At 54.5% G+C, this 26,430-nt stretch overlaps 4 protein-coding genes across 8 annotated transcripts; all 4 read left to right on the forward strand.

The window, feature by feature from the left end:
* Positions 1–169: 169 nt before the first annotated feature.
* Positions 170–7,832, forward strand: CTDNEP1 (CTD nuclear envelope phosphatase 1). The gene is made up of 8 exons (XM_030799915.1): positions 170–295; positions 4,090–4,156; positions 4,251–4,369; positions 4,571–4,642; positions 5,065–5,181; positions 5,298–5,409; positions 6,789–6,873; positions 7,179–7,832. Exons 1-8 carry the CDS (start codon positions 194–196, stop codon positions 7,237–7,239), a joined length of 735 nt encoding a protein of 244 aa, XP_030655775.1. The 5' UTR covers positions 170–193; the 3' UTR covers positions 7,240–7,832.
* Positions 7,833–8,605: 773 nt separating this feature from the next.
* Positions 8,606–10,967, forward strand: GABARAP (GABA type A receptor-associated protein). The gene is made up of 4 exons (XM_003282142.4): positions 8,606–9,131; positions 9,703–9,781; positions 9,922–10,040; positions 10,466–10,967. Exons 1-4 carry the CDS (start codon positions 9,042–9,044, stop codon positions 10,529–10,531), a joined length of 354 nt encoding a protein of 117 aa, XP_003282190.1. The 5' UTR covers positions 8,606–9,041; the 3' UTR covers positions 10,532–10,967.
* Positions 10,968–11,665: 698 nt separating this feature from the next.
* On the forward strand, positions 11,666–16,341 carry PHF23 (PHD finger protein 23). 5 transcript variants are annotated; one of them, XM_030799918.1, is made up of 5 exons: positions 11,666–11,796; positions 13,712–13,743; positions 13,897–13,989; positions 14,603–15,440; positions 15,533–16,341. In XM_030799918.1, exons 1-5 carry the CDS (start codon positions 11,751–11,753, stop codon positions 15,745–15,747), a joined length of 1,224 nt encoding a protein of 407 aa, XP_030655778.1. In that variant the 5' UTR covers positions 11,666–11,750; the 3' UTR covers positions 15,748–16,341. The 5 variants fall into 5 exon arrangements, with proteins under 5 accessions (XP_030655778.1, XP_030655779.1, XP_030655780.1 ...); XM_030799919.1 differs by lacking the exon at positions 11,666–11,796 and adding an exon at positions 11,870–12,129; XM_030799920.1 differs by lacking the exon at positions 11,666–11,796 and adding an exon at positions 11,880–12,129 and having other exon boundaries at positions 14,804–15,440; positions 15,533–16,334.
* Positions 16,342–16,797: 456 nt separating this feature from the next.
* On the forward strand, positions 16,798–26,414 carry DVL2 (dishevelled segment polarity protein 2). The gene is made up of 15 exons (XM_004092657.3): positions 16,798–17,312; positions 20,895–20,964; positions 21,264–21,409; positions 21,540–21,649; positions 21,752–21,887; positions 22,018–22,108; positions 22,252–22,321; positions 22,481–22,620; positions 22,710–22,786; positions 23,708–23,775; positions 23,969–24,097; positions 24,217–24,348; positions 24,483–24,662; positions 25,121–25,339; positions 25,443–26,414. Exons 1-15 carry the CDS (start codon positions 17,119–17,121, stop codon positions 25,889–25,891), a joined length of 2,211 nt encoding a protein of 736 aa, XP_004092705.2. The 5' UTR covers positions 16,798–17,118; the 3' UTR covers positions 25,892–26,414.
* The last annotated feature ends 16 nt before the right edge of the window (positions 26,415–26,430 follow it).

The raw sequence follows: 26,430 nt of genomic DNA on the forward strand, positions 1-26,430 counted from the left end.
CAGCTCCCCGTTCCGCTGGGCTTTCCCCTCGCCAGGGGTGGCTTTCTGAGCCGTCCGCTCCGTGCCCCTCTCCGCAGCCTCTCCTGCCACTCGGGGCCCCCGTTCCCCCTCCCGGCGGCGGGGGGCTGCCCCCGGGGGGCTGGCGGAGCTGGGCCGCGGGGGCCCCGGGGCCGGCGGTGCCGGGGTCATCGGGATGATGCGGACGCAGTGTCTGCTGGGGCTGCGCACGTTCGTGGCTTTCGCCGCCAAGCTCTGGAGCTTCTTCATTTACCTTTTACGGAGGCAGATCCGCACGGTGAGCCAGGGTGGGCGCTGGCGGTGTTGGGGACGTCTGTCCGTGGTACTCAGGGGTTTTCGGAGTGTCGGGCCTCTGGGCCTAGGAAGGGAATCCTGGCTGGGGCTTTTCTCGCCAGAGAATTGGGCACCCTAAGCGGGGCGAGGTGGGAGACCCTTGTAATAGAACCTAGCCCTTGGGGGTTTTGATGGGGCTAGATGGGACAGGATTTGGCAACTCTTGGGGGCTAAGGTGGTGGGTGGGGCGCTCTTTAAGAAAGCTGGAGTTGTTGCTAAAGAAACCCAGAGGCGGGGAACACCTGTTTGATGACAGCCAGATCTGTGGATGTGGGCTTGTGAAAGACCCTATTTGGAACCTCGGTGTGTGTTTGGTCCCATAACAAGGGAGAGACAGACTTGTGTGTCAAGGGTGGAGGTGGGTGGGAGGGCATATGTTACAAACAAGGACTGGAACTTGGGAAAACCCTGGGTGTGAAGGAGAAACTCCTGCGGTTCCCATTAAGAGAACTCCAAAAAGGCTGTGAAAATTTATTTCATAGTGTGAGTGTAGTATCTGGATTTATTGAAGACTAAAGTAGATGCTTTTATGATGGGCCTCTTTAATTGTGGGAGGGAGTTCAAGGTGGGTGCTGTGCCCACCACTGAAGCTGGGGTGTCCCTGTCAGAGGACAGCGCTGGGCAGTTGTAGGGCTTGAAAATGAGGACGTTTGCTTCTCCAGGAGAGCCTAGCATTCTGAGGGACACTGTCTGGATGGACCCAAGCATCTCTGGGTCCCCTCCCCCTTAGCTTTTCTCCAAGGTCAGAGGTCCTTCAGCTAACAGCACTTTAAATCAATGTGCTCTTGTGGTCTCACCACCACCAGGGAGAATCCTCGGAAGGAGTCTGGGGAGAATTTAGTAAGCGGAGACAGAGGTTCTGGGTCTGTACCCCTTAGCATACCTCAGTACAATTTGAAAGAATAAACCCAGGTTGGGGCGACCTGGGGTCCAGGGAATTTCCAGAAAGCCCTCCGTGGTAGTGGTGGTTGACTTAACTGATTTGGGAGAATGGGTCTGGCCTTGGGTTCATTCTGTCCTTTACCAGTCTGCTTCCACTTCTTGATTTAGGGTGCGAACAGTACAGGATGGTTGTGGCTGTAGGCAGCAGCGCTATTCCCCCGAGACAAGAGCTAGGGGCCAAGAAAAATTTAGGGTCAGAGATTCTGGGATATGTGTGGGGCTATCTCCTGGGGTTTTCTTTTCTTTTCTGAGACAGTCTCGCTTTGTCGCCCAGGCTGGAGTGCAGTGGCGCCATCTCGGCTCACTGCAACCTCCACCTCCTGGGTTCAAGCGATTCTCCTGCTTCAGCCTCTCGAATAGCTGGGATTACAGGCACCCGTCACCACACTTGGCTAATTTTTGTAATTTTAGTAGACGGGTTTTCACCATGTTGGCCAGGATGGTCTCAAACTCCTGACCTCAAGTGATCTGCCCGCCTCGGCCTCCCAAAAGTACTGGGATTGAGCCACTGCACCTGGCCTCCTGGGGTTTTCTTTATGGGTTGACTGCTGTCTTCTGTGACGTTCTCGCTCTAACACATCAGTTTTCTGGGCGTAGGGGAGTGGCGCTTCAGCTCATCCACAGGTTACTTCCAAAATTGCTCTCCTTTGGGCAGCACTGATCCCATAGCCTTTTGTCCTCCCTTCCCTTCCAATCTGGTTTCTTTCCCCACCCCCCTTCTGGCAGATGCTTGGAGCATTCCCTACATGCCCAGCATTTGCAACCCAAGATAGCAAGGCTGGACACCGGAGCTGTTTCGGACCTCATCATGGCCCAGGGAGAAAAGAAGGGCAGATCTTGACTAGGGGGAGAGAGCCCTGTGGGTTTACAAGGGAGAACCTGGTTCTGGTGTGGCTTGGGGCCTAGGTATGCACTGAAGAGGGTTTGTGCCTTTGAAGAAAAGTGTGGAGGAGGGAATTGCCAGGCTTTGCATGGGGAGATGTGCATATTAGGAAAGAGGAGCCCCTAGAGAAGGCTTGGAGAAGCAGAGCTGGAAGGATGAGGTGGTGACGTCCTTGTCCCTTATTCACCTCTCACTTACGGCCCTGACTTCACTCTGGCCTCCTCCAAACCCTGCCAGTCAGCCTGGCAGGGGCTTTCCAGTGTTCTTTGCCTCACCCTGGGTACCAGGATAAGGAGACTGTTCAGAGGGCTGAGGTTCTCTGAACTTGTGACTTGCTAGAAGAGACAGAAGTGGACAGGTGGCTGGTTAAAATAGGCCTGGTGGCTCCTAGCCAGAGGAACTTAGCTGACCTGACAACCTCTGGATTCCCTCATTCTATATTCCCATTAAGGACCCAGGGATCTCCTCCCGACTCCTACTTCATGTGCACTAGGGAATCTGAGGCTCTTAGTTCCCAATGTGAGATGACAGTAGTTGCTACAAATAATTCTTGGGGTGAAGGTTGCGTTGTGGGGGTCGTTTCTTTGTTCAGTGTAGCAGGATAATATCACAGTTAAGAGGGCAGGTTCGGCTGGGTGCGGTGGCTCACACCTGTAATCCCAGCACTTTGGGAGGCTGAGGCGGGTGGATCATGAGGTCAGGAGCTTGAGACCAGCTTGGCCAGTATGGTGAAACCCCATCTCTACTAAAAATACAAAAATTAGTTGGGCATGGTGGCACGCGCCTGTAGTCCCAGCTGCTTAGGAGGCTGAGGCAGGAGAATTGCTTGAACCTGGGAGGTGGAGGTTGCCGTGAGCTGAGATCGCGCCACTGCACTCCAGCCTGGGCAATGGAGTGAGACTCCCTTCTCAGAAAGAAAAAAAAAGAGGGCACGTTCTTGGGTTGAACTGCATTGGTATAATCCTGGCTCTATCGCTTCACTGATTCTACTTTTTTTTTTTTTTTTTTTTGAGATGGAGTCTTGCTCTGTCACCAGGCTGGAGTACAGTGGCACGATCTCGGCTCGCTGCAACCTCTGCCTCCTGGGTTCAAGCCACTCTCCTGCCTCAGCCTCTCGAGTAGCTGGGGCTACGGGCATGCACCACCACGCCCAGCTAATTTTTGTATTTTTAGTAGAGACAGGGTTTCACCATGTTGGCCAGGATGGTCTCCATCTCTTGACCTTGTGATCTGCCTGCCTCGGCCTCCCAAAGTGCTGGGATTACAGGCGTGAGCCACCGTGCCCGGCAGATTCTACTAATATTAACTGACCACCTTTGCTACTGTGTTCTAGGCACTGGGAATACAGCCATGATCTAGACAAAATCATATTCTCATGGAGTTTTCATTTTAATTAGGGAGAGAAACAACTTAATTCCTAGCTGTGTGGCCTCAGTTTCTTTAAAACAGGGATAACAGTAATATTAGGATTGTTTTGAGGATTAAATGAAAAAGGCCAGCATGGTGGCTCATTCCTGTAATCCCAGCACTTTGGGAGGCCAAGGCAGGAGGATTACAAGGTCAGGACTTTGAGACCAGCCAGGCCAATATGGTTAAACCCTGTCTCTACTAGAAATACAAAAATGAGCCAAGCGTGGTGGCGCGCGCCTGTAGTCCCAGCTACTAGGGAGGCTGAGGCAGGAGAATTGCTTGAACTCGGGAGGCGGAGGTTGCAGTGAGCCGAGATCACGCCACGGCACTCCAGCCTGGGCAACAGAGCGAGACTCCGTCTCAAAAAAAAAAAAAAAAGAAGAAATAATCCTAAATTACAATACACAGTACCTGTGGTAAATGTTCATTATGTGCTCCCTGTTACTGTTACTGGAGAAGGCTTCCTTATCAAGGGTTTCAATCCTCTTTTGTGCTATTTGTAGGTAATTCAGTACCAAACTGTTCGATATGATATCCTCCCCTTATCTCCTGTGTCCCGGAATCGGCTAGGTAAGTATGTGGTGGGAAGCCTCCTTTAGGGTGAAGTAGGGGCTAGCTCTGGGCCAGAGGTCGGTCAATATTATTCCTCCCCACTGTGGTTCAGCCCAGGTGAAGAGGAAGATCCTGGTGCTGGATCTGGATGAGACACTTATTCACTCCCACCATGATGGGGTCCTGAGGCCCACAGTCCGGCCTGGTACACCTCCTGACTTCATCCTCAAGGTGTGTGGTGGTGGGGAGTGATGAAATGGTTTCATCTGTTCCTCTGCCCGAACCTGGACTCCCTTTCCCAGTCCCAGAGCATCTGTCTTCATCTGCTGGCACCAGTGTCAGCCTGGAGGAGGGAAGCAGATGGGTGGGGCGTTTTCTAGGCCTGGGTTGTGGTGGTCATGACTTCCCCCAGCCCATCTTGTTCCTCTGTAGGTGGTAATAGACAAACATCCTGTCCGGTTTTTTGTACATAAGAGGCCCCATGTGGATTTCTTCCTGGAAGTGGTGAGTTTTGGAGAGCTAAAGGGAGCTCTGTAATGAAGGAATGGTTTTAGGGCTCTGGGAATTCGGAAGATTTGGAGGAAGGGGTGAGGATAAATGGGTAAGAGCAGTTTTCTAGAGGGGAGGCTGTGGAATAGTAGGGGAGTGGCTTTCAGTACTTGGGGTTCATTGGTTGTGCTGATGTAATTCTTTTCCGCTGGCATCTTTCTCTTTTGTTCTTGCATTTCTGAATCTTAAGAGTGTAGGATGCCTAACACTGAGAGTTTGGAGGTTTGGGCTGGGGGTTCAGAATTTCGTGTCCTCGGAGACATTTCATGTTGATGGAAGGCCTGAAGGACTGTGCCGTTGCCTTTCTGAAAGATAACTGTATGTCTGAAGGAATCATCGCCTTGTATGGCATCGCCCTCTCCCCCAATCTATTTCAGGTGAGCCAGTGGTACGAGCTGGTGGTGTTTACAGCAAGCATGGAGATCTATGGCTCTGCTGTGGCAGATAAACTGGACAATAGCAGAAGCATTCTTAAGAGGAGATATTACAGACAGGTAAGCTAGAATCCCAGTCTAAGAGTGTGGCTTGGGAGGGAGGCTACCAGGGAGGGATCTGGGTTTGAGGGGAGTATCCTGGAGAGAGGCCTGCTACATGATCCCCTGCCTTCCAGCACTGCACTTTGGAGTTGGGCAGCTACATCAAGGACCTCTCTGTGGTCCACAGTGACCTCTCCAGCATTGTGATCCTGGATAACTCCCCAGGGGCTTACAGGAGCCATCCAGGTACGGGGGAGGGTGGCGAGTCTGGCAGGACCAGAACATGGTTCTGAGAAGGTATTTTTGCAGGAGACCTGGGCTTTGGTCCTTGAGAGCTGGGATTCCCTAGATTATCCCTAGTTTGCTATAAGTTGAAGTGCAAGTTATTTTTCTGTTTCAAATGAGATACCATATATGTCCATTTCATAGGTCAGATTTCTTATATCATTTTTTTCTTTTTTAAAATTTATTTCTGGCCGGGCACGGTGGCTCATGCTTGTAATCCCAGCACTTTGAGAGGCCGAGGCAGGTGGATCACGAGGTCAGAAGTTCAAGACCAGCCTAACAAACATGGTGAAACCCCATCTGTACTAAAAATAGAAAAAACTAGCCAGGCATGGTGGCGCACGCCTGTAATCCCAGCAACTCGGGAGGCTGAGGCAGGAGAATTGCTTGAACCCAGGAGGCGGAGGTTGCAGTGAGCCGAGATTGCACTCCAGCCTGGGTGACAGAGCGAGACACCGTCTCAAAAAAAAAATAAATAAATAAAAATAAAATTTATTTTTATTTATTTTTTGAGATAGGGTCTCACTCTGTCACCCAGGCTGGAGTGCAGTGTCATGATCATAGCTCACTGCAGCCTTGATCTCCCAGGCTCAAGTGATCCTTCTGCCTCAGCCTCTCAGTAGTTGGGACTACAGGCGTGCACCACCATGCCCAGCTAATTTTTTTATTTTTTATTTTTTTTTGAGACAGAGTCTCGCACCGTCGCCTGGGCTGGAATGCAGTGGCATGATCTTGGCTTACTGCAACCTCCGACTTCCAGGTTCAAGCGATTCTCCCGCCTCAGCCTCCCAAGTAGCTGGGATTACAGGCGCCTGCCACGACGCACAGCTAATTTTTGTATTTTTAGTAGCGATGGAGTTTTACCATGTTGGCTAGGCTGTTCTTGAATTCCTGACCTCGTGATTCGCCTGCCTCGGCCTCCCAAAGTGCTGGGATTACAGGCGTGAGCCACTGCCCTTGGCCAATTTTTTGATTTTTAGTAGAGAAGGGATCTCGTTATGTTGCCCAGGCTGGACTCAAACTCCTGAGCTCAAGTGATCCTCCCACCTCGGCCTCTTAAACTGTTGGGATAACAGGCATGAGCCACTGCGCCTGGCCAAGTGTGTTTCAAGTGAGGCACAAGGGCAGTAAGCTTGACTAGAGGCATCAATAGGTATGAGATCTGGTGATTAAAACTTAGTTTCGGAGCATAAATCAGGAAAGTTTTACTTAGGTTGTTGACTTCCGGTAGTGGGAGGCATATATTTTTAATAATAATTCCTCCTTCCCTCCAAGAAGAGAAAAACACCCAGTCTCTCTTGAATTCTGTTTCTTCTCATCTGCATTTTCACCCACCCTAGACAATGCCATCCCCATCAAATCCTGGTTCAGTGACCCCAGCGACACAGCCCTTCTCAACCTGCTCCCAATGCTGGATGCCCTCAGGTAAGGGAAGTGGGCTCTGGACACTTGGATATCTCAAGAAAGGAGGAGGTGGGGGATCCTCAGAGGGAATAAAAAACGTTTGTCCTGTTATAACTCTGTTCCCTTAAGAATTTAACATTTGGACCCAGGTCTTCTTACTTCAAAGCTCATCACTTTAGCTAGTAGGCCGTGGGCAAATTGAACCTATCTAATCATGAATATGGTGATAATTTAGGTCCCACATCTCCAGTGATGCTGCCTTACATGAGTGTTGTGAGGGTATCAACTATAAGGTACTCTACCAATGCAAGTTATTGTCACCCCAGGTTCACCGCTGATGTTCGTTCCGTGCTGAGCCGAAACCTTCACCAACATCGGCTCTGGTGACAGCTGCTCCCCCTCCACCTGAGTTGGGGTGGGGGGGAAAGGGAGGGCGAGCCCTTGGGATGCCGTCTGATGCCCTGTCCAATGTGAGGACTGCCTGGGCAGGGTCTGCCTCTCCCACCCCTCTCTGCCCTGGGAGCCCTACACTCCACTTGGAGTTTGGATGGACACATGGGCCGGGGGCTCTGAAGCAGCCTCACTCTTAACTTCGTGTTCACACTCCATGGAAACTCCAGACTGGGACACAGGCGGAAGCCTAGGAGAGCCGAATCAGTGTTTGTGAAGAGGCAGGACTGGCCAGAGTGACAGACATACGGTGATCCAGGAGGCTCAAAGAGAAGCCAAGTCAGCTTTGTTGTGATTTGATTTTTTTAAAAAACTCTTGTACAAAACTGATCTAATTCTTCACTCCTGCTCCAAGGGCTGGGCTGTGGGTGGGATACTGGGATTTTGGGCCACTGGATTTTCCCTAAATTTGTCCCCCCTTTACTCTCCCTCTATTTTTCTCTCCTTAGACTCCCTCAGACCTGTAACCAGCTTTGTGTCTTTTTTCCTTTCCTCTCTTTTAAACCATGCATTATAACTTTGAAACCAAAGCGGCCTTAGGTCCTTCTCTGGGGTTTTGGGAAGTGAAGGGAGGGAACTTTGTTCACATGCACCCTGTCCCCCAGGCAGAGCGGGAAGAGACTGCTGTTGGACTCAAGGGGCAGGGGGAAAGGTGGTGTTGAGTATAGGGATACAATAATGTGGACACCAGATGCTTTGGCGGGAAGGGCCGAGTGACAGGATGGGCGCGCTGGTGGGGAATGGAAGGATACCTTCGGAGCAGCAGGCCATAGAAGCACGAAAGGGGAAACCTGGACGGCCAAAGGGCGTACAGCTGGAGAAACTTCGGGCTTCGTCCGGGGCACTGACGTGGACAGGCTAAGCAGGCGCTGCCTCCAGGCGGCTGGCGCCCCGACCTCCGCTGTCGGGGGCGGGGGGGCGCCGGTCCCCCTCCCAGCTGTGGCCCAGCCGGCCCCGCCTCCCCGGCGCCCTCCCAAGCCGGCCCTACTTCGCTCACCCGCCACGTGACGCTTCGCCCTCTTTGAGATCACATGATTACACTCAAGCCCTGCGGTGTTCCTCCGCGCTGGCGTAGTCCCTACCTCTCCAGCCTCCTCTCCAGTCCCTGTTGGTCTCATTCTTGGCATTTAAGCGTTCTCTACATCTCTCCAAACATCTGTTTTCTTTTTGACCTCTTATTTCTGGAGATCATCTCCGCCACTTGGGTACTACTTTGTTTTGGTGTCAACGGCCGCCTTCAGCGTAGCAACACGGTTCGTGAATAGCTAACCTTGTAATTGTCTCTGCTGTTCCTCTACGTTGTTAACGAAATGAACTTGGAGAACCAAGTCTCGTATGATGATTACCATCTTTTACTCCTCTTCAGCCCCAGCTTCCTTGAGGGGAAGGTTGGGGAACAGGTTTAGAGTTATTTTCGATGAGCAAAAGCCAACCGTCTTTGCTACGTCGCCTGCGTAGCCCACAAATTGATTCCAAAGCGATTACGCTAATGGCGTGAGGGGGCCGGTCAGTGGGTGGTGCTACGCTAGCAGCGTTAGCGCCGCTGAGATAGTGGCGTATCTTAGCGGGGGGGCAGTCCCCAATAGTCGGGGGCGGGGTTGGTGAATAGGGAAGTGGCGCAAATTCGTGGATCGCTCCGCTGAATCTGCCCGCGCGTCGCCGCCGTCGCCGCCGCCCCCCGTCCCGGCCCCCCCCCGGGTTCCCTCAGCCCAGCCCGGTACAGCCCGGTTCCCGGGAGGATGAAGTTCGTGTACAAAGAAGAGCATCCGTTCGAGAAGCGCCGCTCTGAGGGCGAGAAGATCCGAAAGAAATACCCGGACCGGGTGCCGGTGAGGACAGTAGCCAGGGCCGAGGGCGCGGGACGCTTACGCTGACGCCACAGCCTGGCCTTGGATCTGGGACAGGCAGCGCAGGGATCAGGCTGCTGGCTGTGGGGGGTTTGGGAGCAAGCCTGAAACTGCTGTCCTTGGGACCCAGAATGAAAGGAGTGGGGTAGTGGTGAATGTGGGGTTGAGAGGGATGTGGACAGGAGAGAGAAACCTTAGCATTTGTGTGAGTGGAGGCCTTAGAGAGTTTGACAGCCTGAGCTTCAAATGGTCATCCCCCCAGCTAGCTAAGGTTGCGAAATTGAATCACTAGTCGACCCAGACAAGTCATCTCCGTCTGATTAAGATAGTTGTTTATGGTGACGCCCTATTGGGGGATGGATCCTGTATATTTAAATGAGCTCCAGTCAGTGAGGTCAGGATCTCTGGGACTCAGTGCTGCACCGCGTGTACAAAGACAAAGAGATGAGTCTGGGGTAGATTTAGGTACTAGGAATATTGTTTTTTGAGTTCTTGACAGGTGCAGCTTCGGGGCTGCATTCCTTCTGTCTCCTAATTTTCATCTCTTTATCAGGTGATAGTAGAAAAGGCTCCCAAAGCTCGGATAGGAGACCTGGACAAAAAGAAATACCTGGTGCCTTCTGATCTCACAGGTGGGAACCTGACCCAAGACTCAGGCTTGCTTCCTGTGGGTGGGAGTGCAGTCTCTGCGGGAGGAGGCTCCACCTAGCAGCTGTTCTTTTGAGGGCATTTTTGACCTCTGTGACTTTCTTGCACCTTGTATCTTTTGCAGTTGGTCAGTTCTACTTCTTGATCCGGAAGCGAATTCATCTCAGAGCTGAGGATGCCTTGTTTTTCTTTGTCAACAATGTCATTCCACCCACCAGTGCCACAATGGGTCAGCTCTACCAGGTATGGTGACTGGGAAGTGATGGAGGCTTTGGAGAGGAATCTTGGAAGAGCGTGAGGGGAAGAAGGTGTTGTTACATCAGTAGTTTTGGACTAGTTTCCTGGCTTGCCTTAAAGTTTCATAATAATAGCTGTGGGTTGGGGGTTTGGACAGAACAGTAGGAGTAGAGAGAAGGAAAGAGAACAGTGAGCTAGAGAAATTGTCTGTTTGGGACTCTTCTCAGTCCCCTTCCCCATTCCAAAGCAGCAGAAAACAGTTTGAGGCCTTTTTGCCCAGGACTGCAGAGATTATACTGCTCGTGTGGTAGGCCTTGGAGTCAGTGAAGGAGTCAGGCAATGGTTTGTGGTTCTAGAAGAACGTGGCTGGGTCGTGGTTGGTTTAAGTAACTGGAGCCCAGTTGCTGAACAGTTTTCTGCTTTCATCCCAGGAACACCATGAAGAAGACTTCTTTCTCTACATTGCCTACAGTGACGAAAGTGTCTACGGTCTGTGAAGCTGCTGCCCCTGAGCTGGAGGGGGGTCTCATTCTACAAAGAGAGAGGTGGCCCCCCTTTCTTGACCTCCTCCTCCAAGCTCAAACACCACCTCCCTTATTTAGGACCGGCACTTCTTAATGTTTGAGGCTTTCTCTCCAGCCTCTCTTAGAAGGGGTAATGGTGGAGTTGGCATCTTGTAACTCTCCTTTCTCCTTTCTTCCCCTTTCTCTGCCCGCCTTTCCCATCCTGCTTTAGACTTCTTGATTGTCAGTCTCTGTCACATCCAGTGATTGTTTTGGTTTCTGTTCCCTTTCTGACTGCCCAAGGGGCTCAGAACCCCAGCAATCCCTTCCTTTCACTACCTTCTTTTTTGGGGGTAGTTGGAAGGGACTGAAATTGTGGGGGAAGGTAGGAGGCACATCAATAAAGAGGAAACCACCAAGCTGAACTGAATTTTGCCTTGTGTTGCTCCCCTCGTCCCGCTGATTTTAAGTCTTTCCAAGGTGTCAGTGGGTTTCAGTGGTGGGGAAAGAAGAGTATTGGGTACAAGCTGGAGGGATAGAAGTATATGTTGGTTTATTCTGTTCATGATGGGCTTTTCCCTGTCTGCAAAAAGAGGGTGCTTTTGTTGTGATGGAATGGAATACTGAGGATCATTTCTTGAAACTTTAGTTTGACACGTATGTGAAACTAAATGTTAAAACTGCTCACGTAAAAAATTTTTTTTTTTTTACTGTGGGTTCCTGTGGAGAAAGTTCCGAAGTACCTGCTTTAGGTGAACATCCACATTTGCTGGAACATTCTAATTAAGGAAGATATTTTCATGTGTGTGAGCTAGTAAAACGGCTGTTCTCAGTTGCATGTCACTTGGCTAGACTTTTGCCGGTGTGTGGGATCCGGCAGAGTGGAATCAGGGAGGGAGAAGACTGGGAGGGGGAGCCATTATCGCCAGGAATACTTCATCTCCCAGCAATCATTTCTCCGGCAGGCCGGAAGTGGGGCGGTCCCCCGGGGGAGAAAGAAGCTGCAGAACGAGGCAGTATGGTGGCCGAGAGTTCTAATCCCTTCTTCCTCTTCTTTCTTGGTCCCGCCCAGCCTACATCTCCCAGGGGCCTGCGCGCGCACTTCCGCTCTCCCTCTGGCTCCTGGTCTCCCCGCCGCTCCCTGGGGGAGGGGGGCGGCTTGGTGCGCCTGCACCAGCCTGTGGCTTTCTGGGAATCAAAGTTCCGGAGGTTCATGCGGTCCCTTTTCCGCTGTCCCCGGACGGACTACAAAACCCTTGGTGCACTGCGCCTCGGCGCCGGCGGGGGGAGGAGGGAGAGAAGAGGAGGGAGGGAGGAGAGAGGAGGAGGAGGAGGAGGGAGCAGGCGGCCGGCGGCGCGGGGGGAGGGGCCCGGTCCGGGAGTGCGGGAGGCAGTGGTAGAGGGAGGTGGCGGCAGCGGCTAGCGGACTCGAGTCTCAACCGGGCTGAGGCGGACACTTCTGTGGAGCGAAGCAGTGGGAGCATCGAGCACTAGAGGCGGCACCGGGATCCCCGGCTCCGGGGAGGGGGGCGCCGGACCGGGAGGAGGGGAGGGGGCGATGCTGGAAGCCATGGCGGAGCCCAGTCCCGAAGGTGAGCTCTCGACCGGCGCGGAGCGCTGAGCCGGCGGGGGGCGGGCGAGGAATCAATTGGCAAACTTGGAGGTCGAGCCCCGGAGCCCAGCGGGGGAGTTCGGAGAGGGGGTCGGGAGGCTGGCCCTGGAGGTGGGAGAGCGACGAGTTGAGAGACCTTGGAGAAAGAGGAGTGGGAGACTGGGCTGGGGTAGTTGGAATCAGTCGGTGTGGGGGTGCGGGGGATAGGAGCTTGAAACCCGGAGCCTCGGGGGTTAGGGCCCGAAAGGGCCACTGGCAGATTGGGGCCCTGGAACTGGAAGGTTGGGGGAATCCAGTGGCCGGAGAGTTGCTCAGGAGGGAGGACGCAGAAGAGGCTCAGTGAGGGGCCCGGTAGTTCGCCGAGGTGGGGTAGTTTGTGGCGGTGGTACCGGAGCTCCGAGTAGTTGCCGCCGGAGAATGCCCGGTGATTGTCGGAGGGGTGGGCAGGTAGTTGTGGGGAGAAGAGGGGGTCTGGGTATTGTCTACGGCAGACGGACCTGTACCGGGGGGTAGTTGTGGAGAGAGCGAGCCAGGAAGCGAGGCGAGCTGGGTAGTTGTAGGGGGTGGTGGGGCGGGGTGGGGGGGGTTAAGACCGGCGACTTGCGGGGGGGTAGGGTTGGTTCGCGAGGGTTAAGAGCCTGGGAGTTGCTGAGGGTGAGGGGGGCATCGGCGGCAGCAGCGGTGGCTGCTGTGGAGAGAGAGAGAGAGTGGCTGGTTGGGGGGAAGGGGCCAGAGTTGAGGGGTCCATAGCCTAGTGACTGGGTGGTGAGTACGGGGGCGGAGGGGGGGCGGCGGCCGGAGAGGGCTCGGAACAGGGCCGGGGGGCCCGGTGGGGAGCCCGAGGAGCTCGAGACGGGGAGGGGCCAAAGCCCCGGATGGGGGCGGAGGGACGGCGAAATTGTGGGGAGCGCGGTATGCGGGGGGGGGGGGGGCAGGTGGGGCCGCGTCCGGGTTAGAGCTCCCGGGTCTGTCCCGGCCGTGAAGTAGCGTTGGATGCGTGTGCCTGTGTGTGTTTGGGGTGGGGGTGAGGGGCGCGCCGGGCCGCGTGCTCGAGTAGAAGGGGCCGGAGGGCGGGGAGGGCTTCGGCGTGGTCATCCTGGACCCTGGGGGCCGGCGGGCGGCGTGTGCGGTCTCGGAGGGCCCGAGGCGGTGGAGCGCGGCCGGGTAGGAACTCGGGGCTCCGGGCGCGTGTGAAGGACGGGGGCGGGGGGCGGCGGGCGGCGGCCCGGACGCGGCCCCGGGAGCGGTACGGTGGGGTGGGGCGCTGAGAGATCCGAGTAGACTGGAGTCGAGCGAGACCGTGAGTTGGGGGGCGGGGCGCCTGCCTCCGGTTGGGGGAAGGGGAGCGCTATAGCGAGGCCTCAGAGGGCGCCGCGCCCAGGCTCCGCCCCTCGCGGGGCGGAAGGGGGAGCCGGGGCGGATCCAACACAGCTGGGGGCCTGCTGGCCTGGCAAAGGGACCTGGGAGAGCAGGGGGTTCACTTACGAACCACGGGGTTTAGAGGGGGAGTTTTACACAGACTGTTTCCTAGTATCTTGACTCAGCTTTTATTGCTTTTCCAGATCCACCTCCGACCCTTAAGCCAGAGACTCAGGTGAGGTTTGCCTTACCTTTGCAGCCTAGTAGCCCTGCCTGACAACGCCCCCCGCCCCCCTTTTCTAGACGCCTCACTTAGGGACTGTGTCTCTGGGAATGCCCTTCTTAAACTGTGTGGCTTTCCATGTGATCCATATCTCCTTCCTTTCAGCCACCAGAGAAACGGCGGAGAACAATTGAGGATTTCAACAAATTCTGCAGTTTTGTTTTGGCATATGCTGGTTACATTCCCCCTAGCAAAGAGGTAGGGGCAAGAGAATTACTGACTTGAGGCTGGTGTGGGACTATAGAGTGGCTGTTGTTCAAACAGAACTGTATTGCTTTATAGAAGGAGGCCCCTAGAAATTAAATGTAAGACCAGGGAAGTTGTACACTCTTAGGGCTGTGGTAGGAAAGCTGGTATGCGGGGAGTGGATGGCAGGGATAGCTGGCTTGAACAGCAATGAAAAGGAAGGGGGATTTGGAGTCACTGGTAGAGATTTGGGCATAGTCTTGAGGTGCTGTGAATGGAAGGTGTTTATGGATAAATTTTAGGGAGATGAAAATGGTAACAAATGAGGCTATACAGAAAAAGAGCTAAGGACATACGGCTCTGGTCTGGGGGATACAGTGTTCCACAGGCCCTGGGCAGGGGCAGCGGTGAGGTATCAGACTTGAGGGTAGAGGTAACACGGAATGGTCAAGAGGACATGCTGATGGGAATTGGGGTGGGGAGAAGTTTTTGGAGTACAGTGGGATTTAGTGGTTGAGGTAGGACATTTTGGGGTAAGTCCAGTCACTCCTTTTCAAGCTGGGTTTGTGGAGGGGCTGAGATGACACTGGGGTTCTCCTGACCCTGGTCTCTTCCCCCTTTTAAGGAAAGTGACTGGCCAGCCTCTGGCTCCAGCTCTCCATTGCGAGGAGAGAGTGCAGCCGACAGTGATGGCTGGGACTCGGCCCCCTCAGATCTTCGAACCATCCAGACTTTTGTTAAGAAAGCAAAGTCATCCAAGAGAAGGGCAGCTCAAGCAGGTCCCACCCAGCCAGGACCCCCAAGGTCCACTTTCTCTCGTCTGCAGGCCCCCGACAGTGCTACCTTGCTTGAGAAGATGAAGCTCAAGGACTCTCTCTTTGATCTGGATGGGCCCAAAGTGGCATCTCCTTTGTCCCCCACATCCCTGACACATACCTCCCGGCCCCCTACAGCTCTTACCCCTGTGCCCCTTTCGCAGGGGGACCTCTCCCATCCTCCTCGAAAGAAGGACCGAAAGAACCGAAAGTTGGGGCCAGGAGCTGGGGCTGGCTTTGGGGTGCTTCGGAGGCCTCGGCCAACTCCTGGGGATGGGGAAAAGAGATCTCGAATCAAGAAGAGCAAGAAGCGGAAGTTAAAAAAGGCAGAACGGGGGGATAGACTCCCACCTCCTGGGCCTCCCCAGGCACCCCCCAGTGATACAGACTCTGAAGAGGAGGAGGAAGAGGAGGAAGAGGAAGAAGAGGAAGAGATGGCAACAGTGGTAGGGGGTGAAGCCCCAGCCCCTGTGCTCCCAGCACCCCCCGAGGCTCCTAGGCCCCCTGCCACAGTGCACCCTGAAGGAGTCCCTCCTGCTGACAGTGAAAGCAAGGAGGTGGGCAGCACTGAAACAAGCCAAGATGGAGATGCCAGCTCCAGTGAAGGCGAGATGCGGGTCATGGACGAGGACATCATGGTAGAATCAGGTGAGAGGCTTGGGCTGGGACGAGGGGTTTGAGGGTGTTGTGGATCCAACAACAGCTCAGGTGGAATACCAAACCAACCTTTTTTTCCCCAGGTGATGACTCATGGGATCTGATCACATGTTACTGTCGAAAGCCCTTTGCAGGGCGGCCCATGATTGAGTGCAGCCTGTGTGGGACGTGGATCCACCTCTCCTGTGCTAAGATTAAGAAGACCAACGTCCCTGACTTCTTTTATTGCCAGAAATGCAAGGAACTGAGGCCAGAGGCCCGGCGGTTAGGGGGGCCTCCCAAATCTGGAGAGCCCTGACGGCACCAACTTTAGCCTGGAACTTCCAAATGACAACATGATTTGGGAACTGAGCCTCAGGGTCCTCAGCCTATCCCCTGGAGCTTGGATACTGTCTGCACTTCAAGGCAGGAATTCCCAAGGGAGACTTGTTTGAAAATGAGTGTCTCACTTTCCTACCCTATCGTTCCTCCCCACTCTGTGGACTTGAAATTGAACCCATTACGGTTGGGGATGGGAGGCTGTGTGTCTTGACACATAATCTCTGTCTCTTGGACCTGCCACCATCACTTTCTGGGTCAGGATTGGAATTGGGATGGAATGGGACAGTTGTCTATAAAACTCTAGTGTAAATATTAGCACTCCCCTCCCTCATCTTTTCTTCTATTTCACTCCCCATTTATTTTCTTCTACACCGGTTGTATTTTTAATTTTGGACTTCCCCTATTGGGCATGGCAGCTCAAAGGTGGAGTACTAGAGCCTGGCCAAGCGAGGAAGGAAAGCAGAAAGGTGACGATTCTCACTCACCTCTTTTGTTTTTAATAATATTGGCCGCTGTTTGTACAGACAGCCTGCGTGTTGTAAATAAAGCAGAGTGGGCTCTTTTGTGTTTATAGCCCTCACTGTCCTGCTCGGGAGGGAGGCTTTGGTGGCTGAAGACTGGCTGGAGGTGGGGCTGAAACCCACCTCTCAAAGTCCAATCTGAAGATAGCACAGCACTGGGCCTTTCCCACCCCAAGACACTTGAGTAAGCCACCTTAGAGCTTTCACTGTATTTGGCCCTCCCCACTCGAGTCTAGGAACCCCCACAGTCCCCACCTTCACTCCCTGCACACACACTCCTGCGGGTCGGAGTTGCTTCGTGCTCCATCCTGGGTGGGGTAAAGCGGGGTGGGAGCCGATTGTCCGCTTCCTGAGGACACAGGCCAGCTTAGCTTGGGTGCTCCGAGGACCTCGGCTGGGGTACACGTTTGGGGGCTGGGAGACCGTTGCTGAAGGCAGCGATCATGTGGCGGGGGCACTAGGAGGAGTCAAGCGGTCACGTGATTGGGAGGGGATCACGTGACGGAGGGCGGCTGAGGAGCGCGCGGCGGGCGGCTTTAAGTCACGTGACATGAGGAGAGGTGGGCGGGGACCTGGAGGACGCTCGCGGCGGCGGTGGCGGTGGCGGTGGCGCGCGGCGGCCGCTGAGACCGCGGCTTTCAGTCGCACCCTGCGGCCCGCCCCCCGCCGCCACCCTCGCCGATCCCTGCTTTTTTCTCTTTGCTTCTCTCCCGTACTGGGTCAGTCCTGTCCGCGCTCGCGCGTCGGTTTGCGGGTGTGCGCAGGCGCGGCAGGGGCCATTAGCCCCTTGGGTGGGCGGTGGAGCCCGGGAGCGCGCGGGCGAGACCATGGCGGGCAGCAGCACTGGGGGCGGTGGGGTTGGGGAGACGAAGGTGATTTACCATCTGGATGAGGAAGAGACTCCCTACCTGGTGAAGATCCCTGTCCCCGCCGAGCGCATCACCCTCGGCGATTTCAAGAGCGTCCTGCAGCGGCCCGCAGGCGCCAAGTACTTTTTCAAGTCTATGGATCAGGATTTCGGGTGAGCGCAAGGCCTAGATAGGACCGACGGGGGCTTTGCTAGAGTGGATTGGGCGACGTGGAGGGGCACACATCTACTTTGGGCCACACTGGGATTTTTCTGGCCTATGGTGGAGCAGATTGTACTATGCTGAGGTAGGTTGACTATCCCGGGATGGACAAGGTTATGCTTGGATAGATTGAGGCACACGGACAGACTGGGATATCCTAAACCAGATTAGACAAGATTAGGCTGTACAGGAATAGGTGGGGGCATATTGGTTTATTTTGGAGTATTCTAGTCTGTACTGAGTAAATTGATCCATTGTCTGGTTGTTTGGTACGTTCTCAGGAGTCCTGTAACGCCTGTAATCCCAGCACTTTGGGAGGCTGAGGCGGGCGAATCACGAGGTCAGGAGATCGAGACCATCCTGGCTAACACGGTGAAGCCGCATCTCTACTAACTAAAAATACAAAAAATTAGCCGGGCGTGGTGGCACGCGCCTGTAGTCCCAGCGACTTGGGAGGCTGAGGCAGGGAGAATCTCTTGAACCTGGGAGGCGGAGGTTGCAGTGAGCCGAGATCGCGCCACTGCACTCCAGCCTGGGCGACAGTGCGAGACTCCGTCTCAAAAAAAAAAAACAAAAAAAACTTGGGCCATTATGGACTCTACTGCGTTGTATTGATTAATCCTGGTTTCTTTGGGGGCAAGACATGGTTTTATTGGAGCACTCAGTGTAGGGGCAGACAAGGCTGTTGGGGCCTATGCTAGCACAGGCAGCCGTTTGGGGTATTCTAGTCTAGATTGGTGCAGACAGCTGCGTGTGGGGGCATTGTAGGCTGTGCTAGAATAGATTGGGCTATCCTAGGGTAATTTGGGACATTCAGGGCTATCTTGGACTAGATTGGCGTGTAAATAATGCAGAGAAAGTCCTTTTGTGTTTATGGTCTTTGGGGCTGAGCCCTCTGGGTCCTCAACCACTGCTTTTTTTTTTTTTTTTTTTTTGAGACAGAGTCTCGCTCTGTCGCCCAGGCTGGAGTGCAGTGGCACATTCTCGGCTCACTGCAAGCTCTGCCTCCCGGCTTCACGCCATTTTCCTGCCTCAGCCTCCCAAGTAGCTGGGACTACAGGTGCCCGCCACCACACCCGGCTAATTTTTTGTATTTTTTAGTACAGACGGGGTTTCACCGTGTTAGCCAGGATGGTCTCGATCTCCTGACCTCGTGATCCGCCCACCTCGGCCTCCCAAAGTGCTGGGATTATAGGCGTGAGCCACCGCGCCCGGCCCAACCTCTGCTTTTTTGAAGGCAGGCTGGATTAAGTTGGGATAGCATGGGTTTTAGAAGAACTGAACAAACTGGACTCTAGCTAGAAAGATTGTTTGACATGGGGATGCTGATACTATCTTGGGAGTTATCTTGGCCTTAAGTCAAGGTTCTTCTAGTTGTCAGCAATGTAATCTTGGACAATTTATTTAAGTTTTGTGTCTTGATCTCATCTGTGACATGGAGAAAATCACAGAATGAAATGGTTCAGGTGTGTGGCACACGGGAAATTCTTGGTGAATGGTAATTGTCATTAGTATTGAGGCTGACTACTCTATAAAGTAGGTTATGGTGATACAGAATAATTTGTCTTAGAGTGGACCAAGCTATGCTGAGATTGTGTTATGTTGGGAAGAATCCTACATTATGCTGAGACGGATTGGTAGTGACTGGGCTGTGTTGTCACATTGACAGCAAATGGATTAAGTTGATATATATCGGCCGGGCGCGGTGGCTCACGCCTGTAATCCCAGCACTTTGGGAGGCCGAGGCAGGCGGATCAGGAGGTCAGGAGATCGAGACCATCCTGGCTAACACAGTGAAACCCCGTCTCTACTAAAAATACAAAGAATTAGTCGGGCGAGGTGGTGGGCGCCTGTAGTCCCAGCTACTCGGGAGGCTGAGACAGGAGAATGGCGTTGAACCCCGGCGGGCGGAGCCTGCAGTGAGCCGAGATTGCGCCACTGCACTCCAGTCTGGGCGACAGCAAGACTCTGTCTCAAAAAAAAAAAAAAGTTGATATATATCCTGGCTCCCATGACCATATTAGGCTAATGGGTTAATTAGACAAGGTGTCCTAATTTGGGGGCAAGGGTGTCTGTGGAAAGATAGAGAGGAACAGCTAGGGCAGAGAGTCTGATGCTTTATACGTTTATTCATTTAGTCGACAGTATTTGTTAATGCCTAAGTGTCAAGTGTGTGGTGTGTGGCTAGGACATGGTGTTGACCAGAGTAAGTGTTCATGGTTTGATGTCGTGGTCAAGAAGAAGGGGCAAGTCCAGTCCACCACAGGGAACCCATTGGAGAGATGACCCCAAGGCTGGGCTTTGGGGTCTGTCAGGTTGAGCAGAGTGCTTCATGCAGAATTTTGTGCCCGATGAGGCACAGGGGAATGGGAACCCCAGCTTGCCCTCTCCTTGGGAGCTTTCAGTCTAATGAGGAGCTTCCATTGTTTGTTTGATCTAATGGGTGTTTTTTTTTTTTTTTTTTTTTTTGAGGTGGAGTCTCACTCTGCCCAGGCTGGAGTGCAGTAGCACAATCTTGGCTCACTGCAACCTCCGCCTACTGGGTTCAAGCGATTCTCCTACTTTGGCCTCCGGAGTAGCTGGGATTATAGGTGTGTGTGTACCACCATGCCTGGCTAATTTTTGTATTTTTAGTAGAGACAGGGTTTCACCATGTTGCCCAGGCTGGTCTTGAACTCCTGACCTCAGGTAATCCGCCCACTTCGGCCTCTCAAGGTGCTGGGATTACAGGTGTGAGCCACTACGCCTGGCCTCTAATGGGTGTTTCTACTCAAGAAAGAGCAGTCTTCTAGAAATGAATTAGAGAAAACTAAAGGAAAGTATAAGAGTAGAGACTTTGATGAGGACCGAAGCCTTTTTTGGAAGGTTTTTTTTTTTTTTTGAGCCACCCAGGCTGGAGTGCAGTGGCGCGATCTCAGCTCACTGCAACCACCGTCTCCCGGGTTCAAGCGACTTTCCTATCTCAGCCTCCTGAGTAGCTGGGATTATAGACACCTACCATCATGCCTGGCTAATTTTTGTATTTTTAGTAGAGACGGGGTTTCACCATGTTGGCCAGGCTGGTCTTGAACTCCTGACCTCAGGTGATCCACCCGCCTCAGCCTCCCAAAGTGCTAGGATTACAGGCATGAGCCACCGTGCCCGACCTTTTTTGGAAGGTTTGTAAGAAACAGGGATGGGGTTGAGAGGAGGCTACCAGCCAGTCTCGTTAGATAGATGTCTTAGGCAGCTGCATCAATGTAGGGGATTGCCTTTGAAATTGGACTGAGAGGTTTGAATCAGACTCGAGGAAGTCTTTGGAGCAACATTGTGCTCCTGAGGGTGCGTTAGAGAGAGGAGAAATAAGGAAAGGGGATTGAGTTTGGAGATTTCTTAGGTGTCAGACTGAGTTCTTTCAATGTAAGAGAAGAACTGAACAGGGCAGGAGAAAAGTCAACATCCTGGAGCCAGGTGAAGATTGGGAGAAAGTTTGATGGGGGTCGGGGTGGGGATGGTTGGTCCAGCTCACTGACCTCTACCTTGTCTCTTGGCAGGGTGGTGAAGGAAGAAATTTCAGATGACAACGCCCGCCTCCCCTGCTTCAACGGAAGGGTGGTATCCTGGGTAAGAGGTTCTGACACCGAGGGCCGGGTCCCCTCAGCATTGCCAAGCTCCCCCAAGCCTCATTCTGTTTCTGTAGCCCTCCCCCAGGCCAGGTGTTAGCAGCCCTGGCTCTTTACCTCCTGTCTGTTTGGAGAGCCGGCGAGAGGCCCTCAGCCTTCTCCTTCTGGAGTCTCTAGTACTTGCTAGATTTTTTTGCTCTTCTCCAGCTCTCTGAGACCCTTTCTCATTCTTTCACTTACTGCCACCTGTCACATCCTGACTCCCAGGTGAGCCACTGTTTATCGTTTGCACCCTTCTAGCTGGTGTCCTCAGATAATCCCCAACCCGAGATGGCCCCTCCAGCCCATGAGCCTCGGGCAGAACTGGCGCCTCCAGCCCCACCTTTACCCCCTTTGCCACCCGAGAGGACCAGCGGCATTGGGGACTCAAGGCCTCCATCCTTCCAGTGAGTCCTTCGGATTCTTGACTGCAGGGGAGGGAGGTGAGGAGGGAACCCAGGCCTTTTGGTAGGGGACGCCTAGGATCCGGAGCCCTATTCTCCTGATGTGGGTTGGAAACCGTCTCTGCCTGTCCAGCCCTAATGTGTCCAGCAGCCATGAGAATCTGGAGCCTGAGACAGAAACCGAGTCAGTAGTGTCACTGAGGCGGGAGCGGCCTCGCAGGAGAGACAGCAGTGAGCATGGCGGTGAGGGGCAGGCCTGGGGGCTGGGAAGGGCTGGGCCAGACCCCAGCCTTGGTGGGGTGAGCAGGAGGAAGCTTGGTTCCTGAGCTTCCTGTCCATATGCAGCTGGGGGCCACAGGACTGGTGGCCCCTCAAGGCTGGAGCGCCACCTGGCCGGATACGAGAGCTCCTCTACCCTCATGACCAGCGAGCTGGAGAGTACCAGCCTGGGGGACTCAGATGAGGAGGACACCATGAGCAGGTGTGGCTCCGCACAGCTCTCCCCAGCGCACCCCGCCCCGTCTCTCCTCCTCCAGTCAGTCCTCTTGTTCTTTCTCTTGGCCCCATGACCACTTTGGCCTACGTTTGCTCTCCTTCCAACCTCCTGGCAGGTTCAGCAGCTCCACGGAGCAGAGCAGTGCCTCCCGCCTCCTTAAGCGCCACCGGCGGCGAAGGAAGCAGCGGCCACCCCGCCTGGAGAGGGTGAGGGGTTCCTACAGGAAGGCTGGTGCTGGGAGAAGGTGGGGCATGGGCTTTGGTTTGGGCGGTGCCAGGACACTGGCAGCACCCGAGGGTTGACCCTGGGTTATTGAAGGGTACTCTAGCTCCTTCTTTTCCCACCACAGACGTCGTCCTTCAGCAGCGTCACAGATTCCACAATGTCTCTGAATATCATCACAGTCACGCTAAACATGGGTATGGGGAGAGCCTGTGGCTAGGGCGTGGGGAAGGGCCTGGTCTCTAGGGTTCGGGCGTCCTGCGGCTGGGGCTCTTCTCCTCACATGGCCTCTCTCTCTAGGGTTCCGGGGGTCCTGTGGCAGGGGCCTCCTCTCCTCACATGGCCTCTCTCCACAGAGAAGTACAACTTCCTGGGTATCTCCATCGTGGGCCAAAGCAACGAGCGGGGAGACGGAGGCATCTACATTGGCTCCATCATGAAGGGTGGGGCTGTGGCGGCCGACGGGCGCATTGAGCCAGGGGACATGCTTTTGCAGGTGTGCTGGGGTAGGGCCACTGAGCTGCCCTGCATGGGGGCCCTCAGCCTCTCCCAGCATGTCTCTGACCCACTTCCCCTCGCTTCCAGGTGAATGACATGAACTTTGAGAACATGAGCAATGATGACGCCGTGCGGGTGCTGAGGGACATTGTGCACAAGCCTGGGTGAGTTGCCGAGCGGGTTGCAGTTCCTCAGTCCTCTTTTTTTTCTCTTTCATGTTTTGTTTTGGAATTTTAGTAAGTACTAAGACAGCGGGGTGTGGTGGCTCGCCCCTGTAAACCCAGCACTTTGGGAGGCCAAAATGGGTGGATCACCTGAGGTGAGGAGTTCGAGACCAGCCTGACCAACGTGGTGAAACCCTGTCTCTACTAAAAATAGAAAAATTAAGTGGGCATGGTGGCGCACGCCTGTAGTCCCAGCTAGTGAGGTGGCTGAGACAGGAGAATCACTTGAACCCCGGGGGGTGGAGGTTGCAGTAAAACGAGATCACGCCACTGCACTCCAGCCTGGGCGACAGAGCAAGACTCAGTCTCAAAAATAAAAAAAGTGCTAAGACATAATGTTCAAAGTACATGAAGCAAATGCATGACGTAGCAAATAATACTAGAGTGAATATCTATGTCCCTGCCACCTAGATCATCAAATAGGAGATTGCTGATACCCTAGAACTTCCTCCTCAGATGTTCCCTCCTGCTCCCAAATACCTCACTCTCCCGGGGTAGTCACTCTCCTGACTTCTTTGGCCATCACCATAGCAAAGAAAAGCTTTGCCTCACTGGATAGTTACCACCCTTGCATGTATCCTTGAACACCGCGGTTTCGTTTTACCTGTTTTTGGACTTTCTGTGAATGGAATTGTACAGCGTGTACTCTCTTGTCTCACTTGGCAGTATGTTTTTAAGAGTTTTCCATGTTGATGAGTCATCCACATTGTGGTGCCTTTCACCCTCACCTTCTCTAGCCCAGCCGCGATGTGCTTGCTTCTCCCCCTCTTTGTGTCTCTTAATCCATCCTTGCTTCAGACCCCCGCCCTCCTGAGGCCTCCTCTTTCCCTGGGCCCTTGACTGGACTTCTCTTCCCCATAGCCCCATTGTGCTGACTGTGGCCAAGTGCTGGGATCCCTCTCCTCAGGCCTATTTCACTCTCCCCCGAAGTGAGTGACACTCAGGGAGGGGCCTGAAGTTGGTGGTGGGGGCTGGCCAGGAGGCTGGGGCTGGGCATGTGGTCATGGGGAATGGGTGGGAGGAGGGTCTAGGCAGAGGTGGAACAGGAGGCTGAGTCAGGGAGGGACTGGGCTGGCTTTTGGGGACTGAGAATGGGTCATTTTGGTGCCATCTTTGTCCCAGATGAGCCCATCCAGCCAATTGACCCTGCTGCCTGGGTGTCCCATTCCGCGGCTCTGACTGGCACCTTCCCAGCCTATCCAGGCTCCTCGTCCATGAGCACCATTACATCTGGATCGTCTTTGCCTGATGGTGAGCCGCCAACCCACCTCATCCCACCCTCCCAGCAGAAGGCTGTCCCACAGTGGTCTGACCCATTGCCCTTGTGGGAGTGATCCCTGACTCTGGTTCCCCGTTGTCTCCTCTGCCAGGCTGTGAGGGCCGGGGTCTCTCCATCCATACGGACATGGCATCGGTGACCAAGGCCATGGCAGCTCCAGAGTCTGGACTGGAAGTCCGGGACCGCATGTGGCTCAAGATCACCATCCCTAATGCCTTTCTGGGTATGGCTGGGTCCTGGGCAGGTGGCTGGAGAAGGGGAGGAGGTGGTGACCAAAGCCAGGAATGGCACAGGCAGAGGCGAGAGCAGGAGTTGGAAGGAGAACCTGAGGGCTTTTTCCACTGTGGGTGCTCCCAGGCTCGGATGTGGTTGACTGGCTCTACCATCACGTGGAGGGCTTTCCTGAGCGGCGGGAGGCCCGCAAATATGCCAGCGGGCTGCTCAAAGCGGGTCTGATCCGACACACCGTCAACAAGATCACCTTCTCTGAGCAGTGCTATTACGTCTTCGGAGACCTCAGTGGTGGCTGTGAGAGCTGTAAGTCCCCGTGCCCCAACTCTGGGAGTGTGGCTTTGCCTGCCTTGTTCTGCCTCTCCAACCCTAGACCTAGCCCAGAAACCGCAGCCAAGGCCACCATGGATGGTCGGGCAGCGTGTGTCCCGCACTAAAGCCCTGCACTGGCCGAGGATAGGGGCTGACATCCACCCATGTGCTGCCGGACAAGTCACGTGCCAGGTGCAGGACTCTGTCCACCGGGGGAAGGTGCACCTCTTCCTGAGTCCCACAAAGACATGGGCTAGTGGTGGCCCTGGCTGTGCCCCTGCCCTCATGGCAAAAGTATATGATAGTTTCCTGTCAGAGACCCTTGTGAACCCCTGTTTGAGCCCCATCGTGGGTGGGTCTGGGAGAACTGTTCCCAGTTCCTCTCCATTCGGTGTCTTGGGGCCCTAGCCTCTTGAAGCAATGGTTTTTTCCTCTCTTCCCTTGCTTTCCAGACCTAGTCAACCTGTCTCTCAATGACAACGATGGCTCCAGTGGGGCCTCAGACCAGGATACCCTGGCTCCTTTGCCTGGGGCCACCCCTTGGCCCCTGCTGCCCACTTTCTCCTACCAATACCCTGCCCCACACCCCTACAGCCCGCAGCCTCCACCCTACCATGAGCTTTCATCTTACACCTATGGTGGGGGCAGTGCCAGCAGCCAGCACAGTGAGGGTAAGTCATCTTCACATACCTGTACAGGGTCTGAGGGTGGATCAGAGGGGAGCCAGGGAGGAGCCTGGGTGAGGACTCAGTTGCCCCTCCCCTCCCTCCACAGGCAGCCGGAGCAGTGGGTCGACACGGAGTGACGGGGGGGCAGGGCGCACGGGGAGGCCCGAAGAGCGGGCCCCCGAGTCCAAGTCTGGTAGTGGCAGTGAGTCCGAGCCCTCCAGCCGAGGGGGCAGCCTTCGGCGGGGTGGGGAACCAAGTGGGACTAGCGATGGGGGCCCTCCTCCATCCAGAGGCTCAACTGGGGGTGCCGCTAATCTCCGAGCCCACCCAGGGCTCCATCCCTATGGACCGCCCCCTGGCATGGCCCTCCCCTACAACCCCATGATGGTGGTCATGATGCCCCCACCTCCACCTCCAGTCCCTCCAGCAGTGCAGCCTCCGGGGGCCCCTCCAGTCAGAGACCTGGGCTCTGTGCCCCCAGAACTGACAGCCAGCCGCCAAAGCTTCCACATGGCCATGGGCAATCCCAGCGAGTTCTTTGTGGATGTTATGTAGCCCACTGTGGGGCTAGGCTGGGCCTGGAGCTCCTGGTGTGTGACTGGGTGTCCTGGCCATCATGTGCTTGCTCTTACAGTGCCTGGGCTCAGCCTACCAGCTGCTGCCATACAGGAGATTGTGGCCACTGTGACTCTCACCAGCAGTGCCTGGTTCCTCCCCCTTCCCTCAGGGGTAGACAAGGGACCTTTGATTATTTTTAGCTTTGTTTTTTTATAAGCCTTTTTGGGGGTTAAAATAGAGTTTCTTACATTTTTGGGACTTTTTAAATAGGCGTTTCCTCTTTTATGTGAAGAATTCCCGTCCGTTGGGCCCCTTCTAACCCCAGAATGTGACCTCCTCCTCCAGTTACCGACAGCCCTGCCCTGTGCAGGGTTGGGGGTGGTCAGCGGTACCCCGGGGTTAGGCATCCTAGACAGCAGCCTGAGGAAGCTGGGAGATTGGGGCCATGTAGCTGCCTTTGTTACTCTATTTATTTTAGTCACTTGTATAAAACACCAAATAAAGCAATAGAGGCAAACTCCCCACGCCTCTGGCTC

This window comes from Nomascus leucogenys, chromosome 19, assembly GCF_006542625.1.
Source record: "Nomascus leucogenys isolate Asia chromosome 19, Asia_NLE_v1, whole genome shotgun sequence".
NCBI classification, from domain to species: Eukaryota; Metazoa; Chordata; class Mammalia; order Primates; family Hylobatidae; genus Nomascus; species Nomascus leucogenys.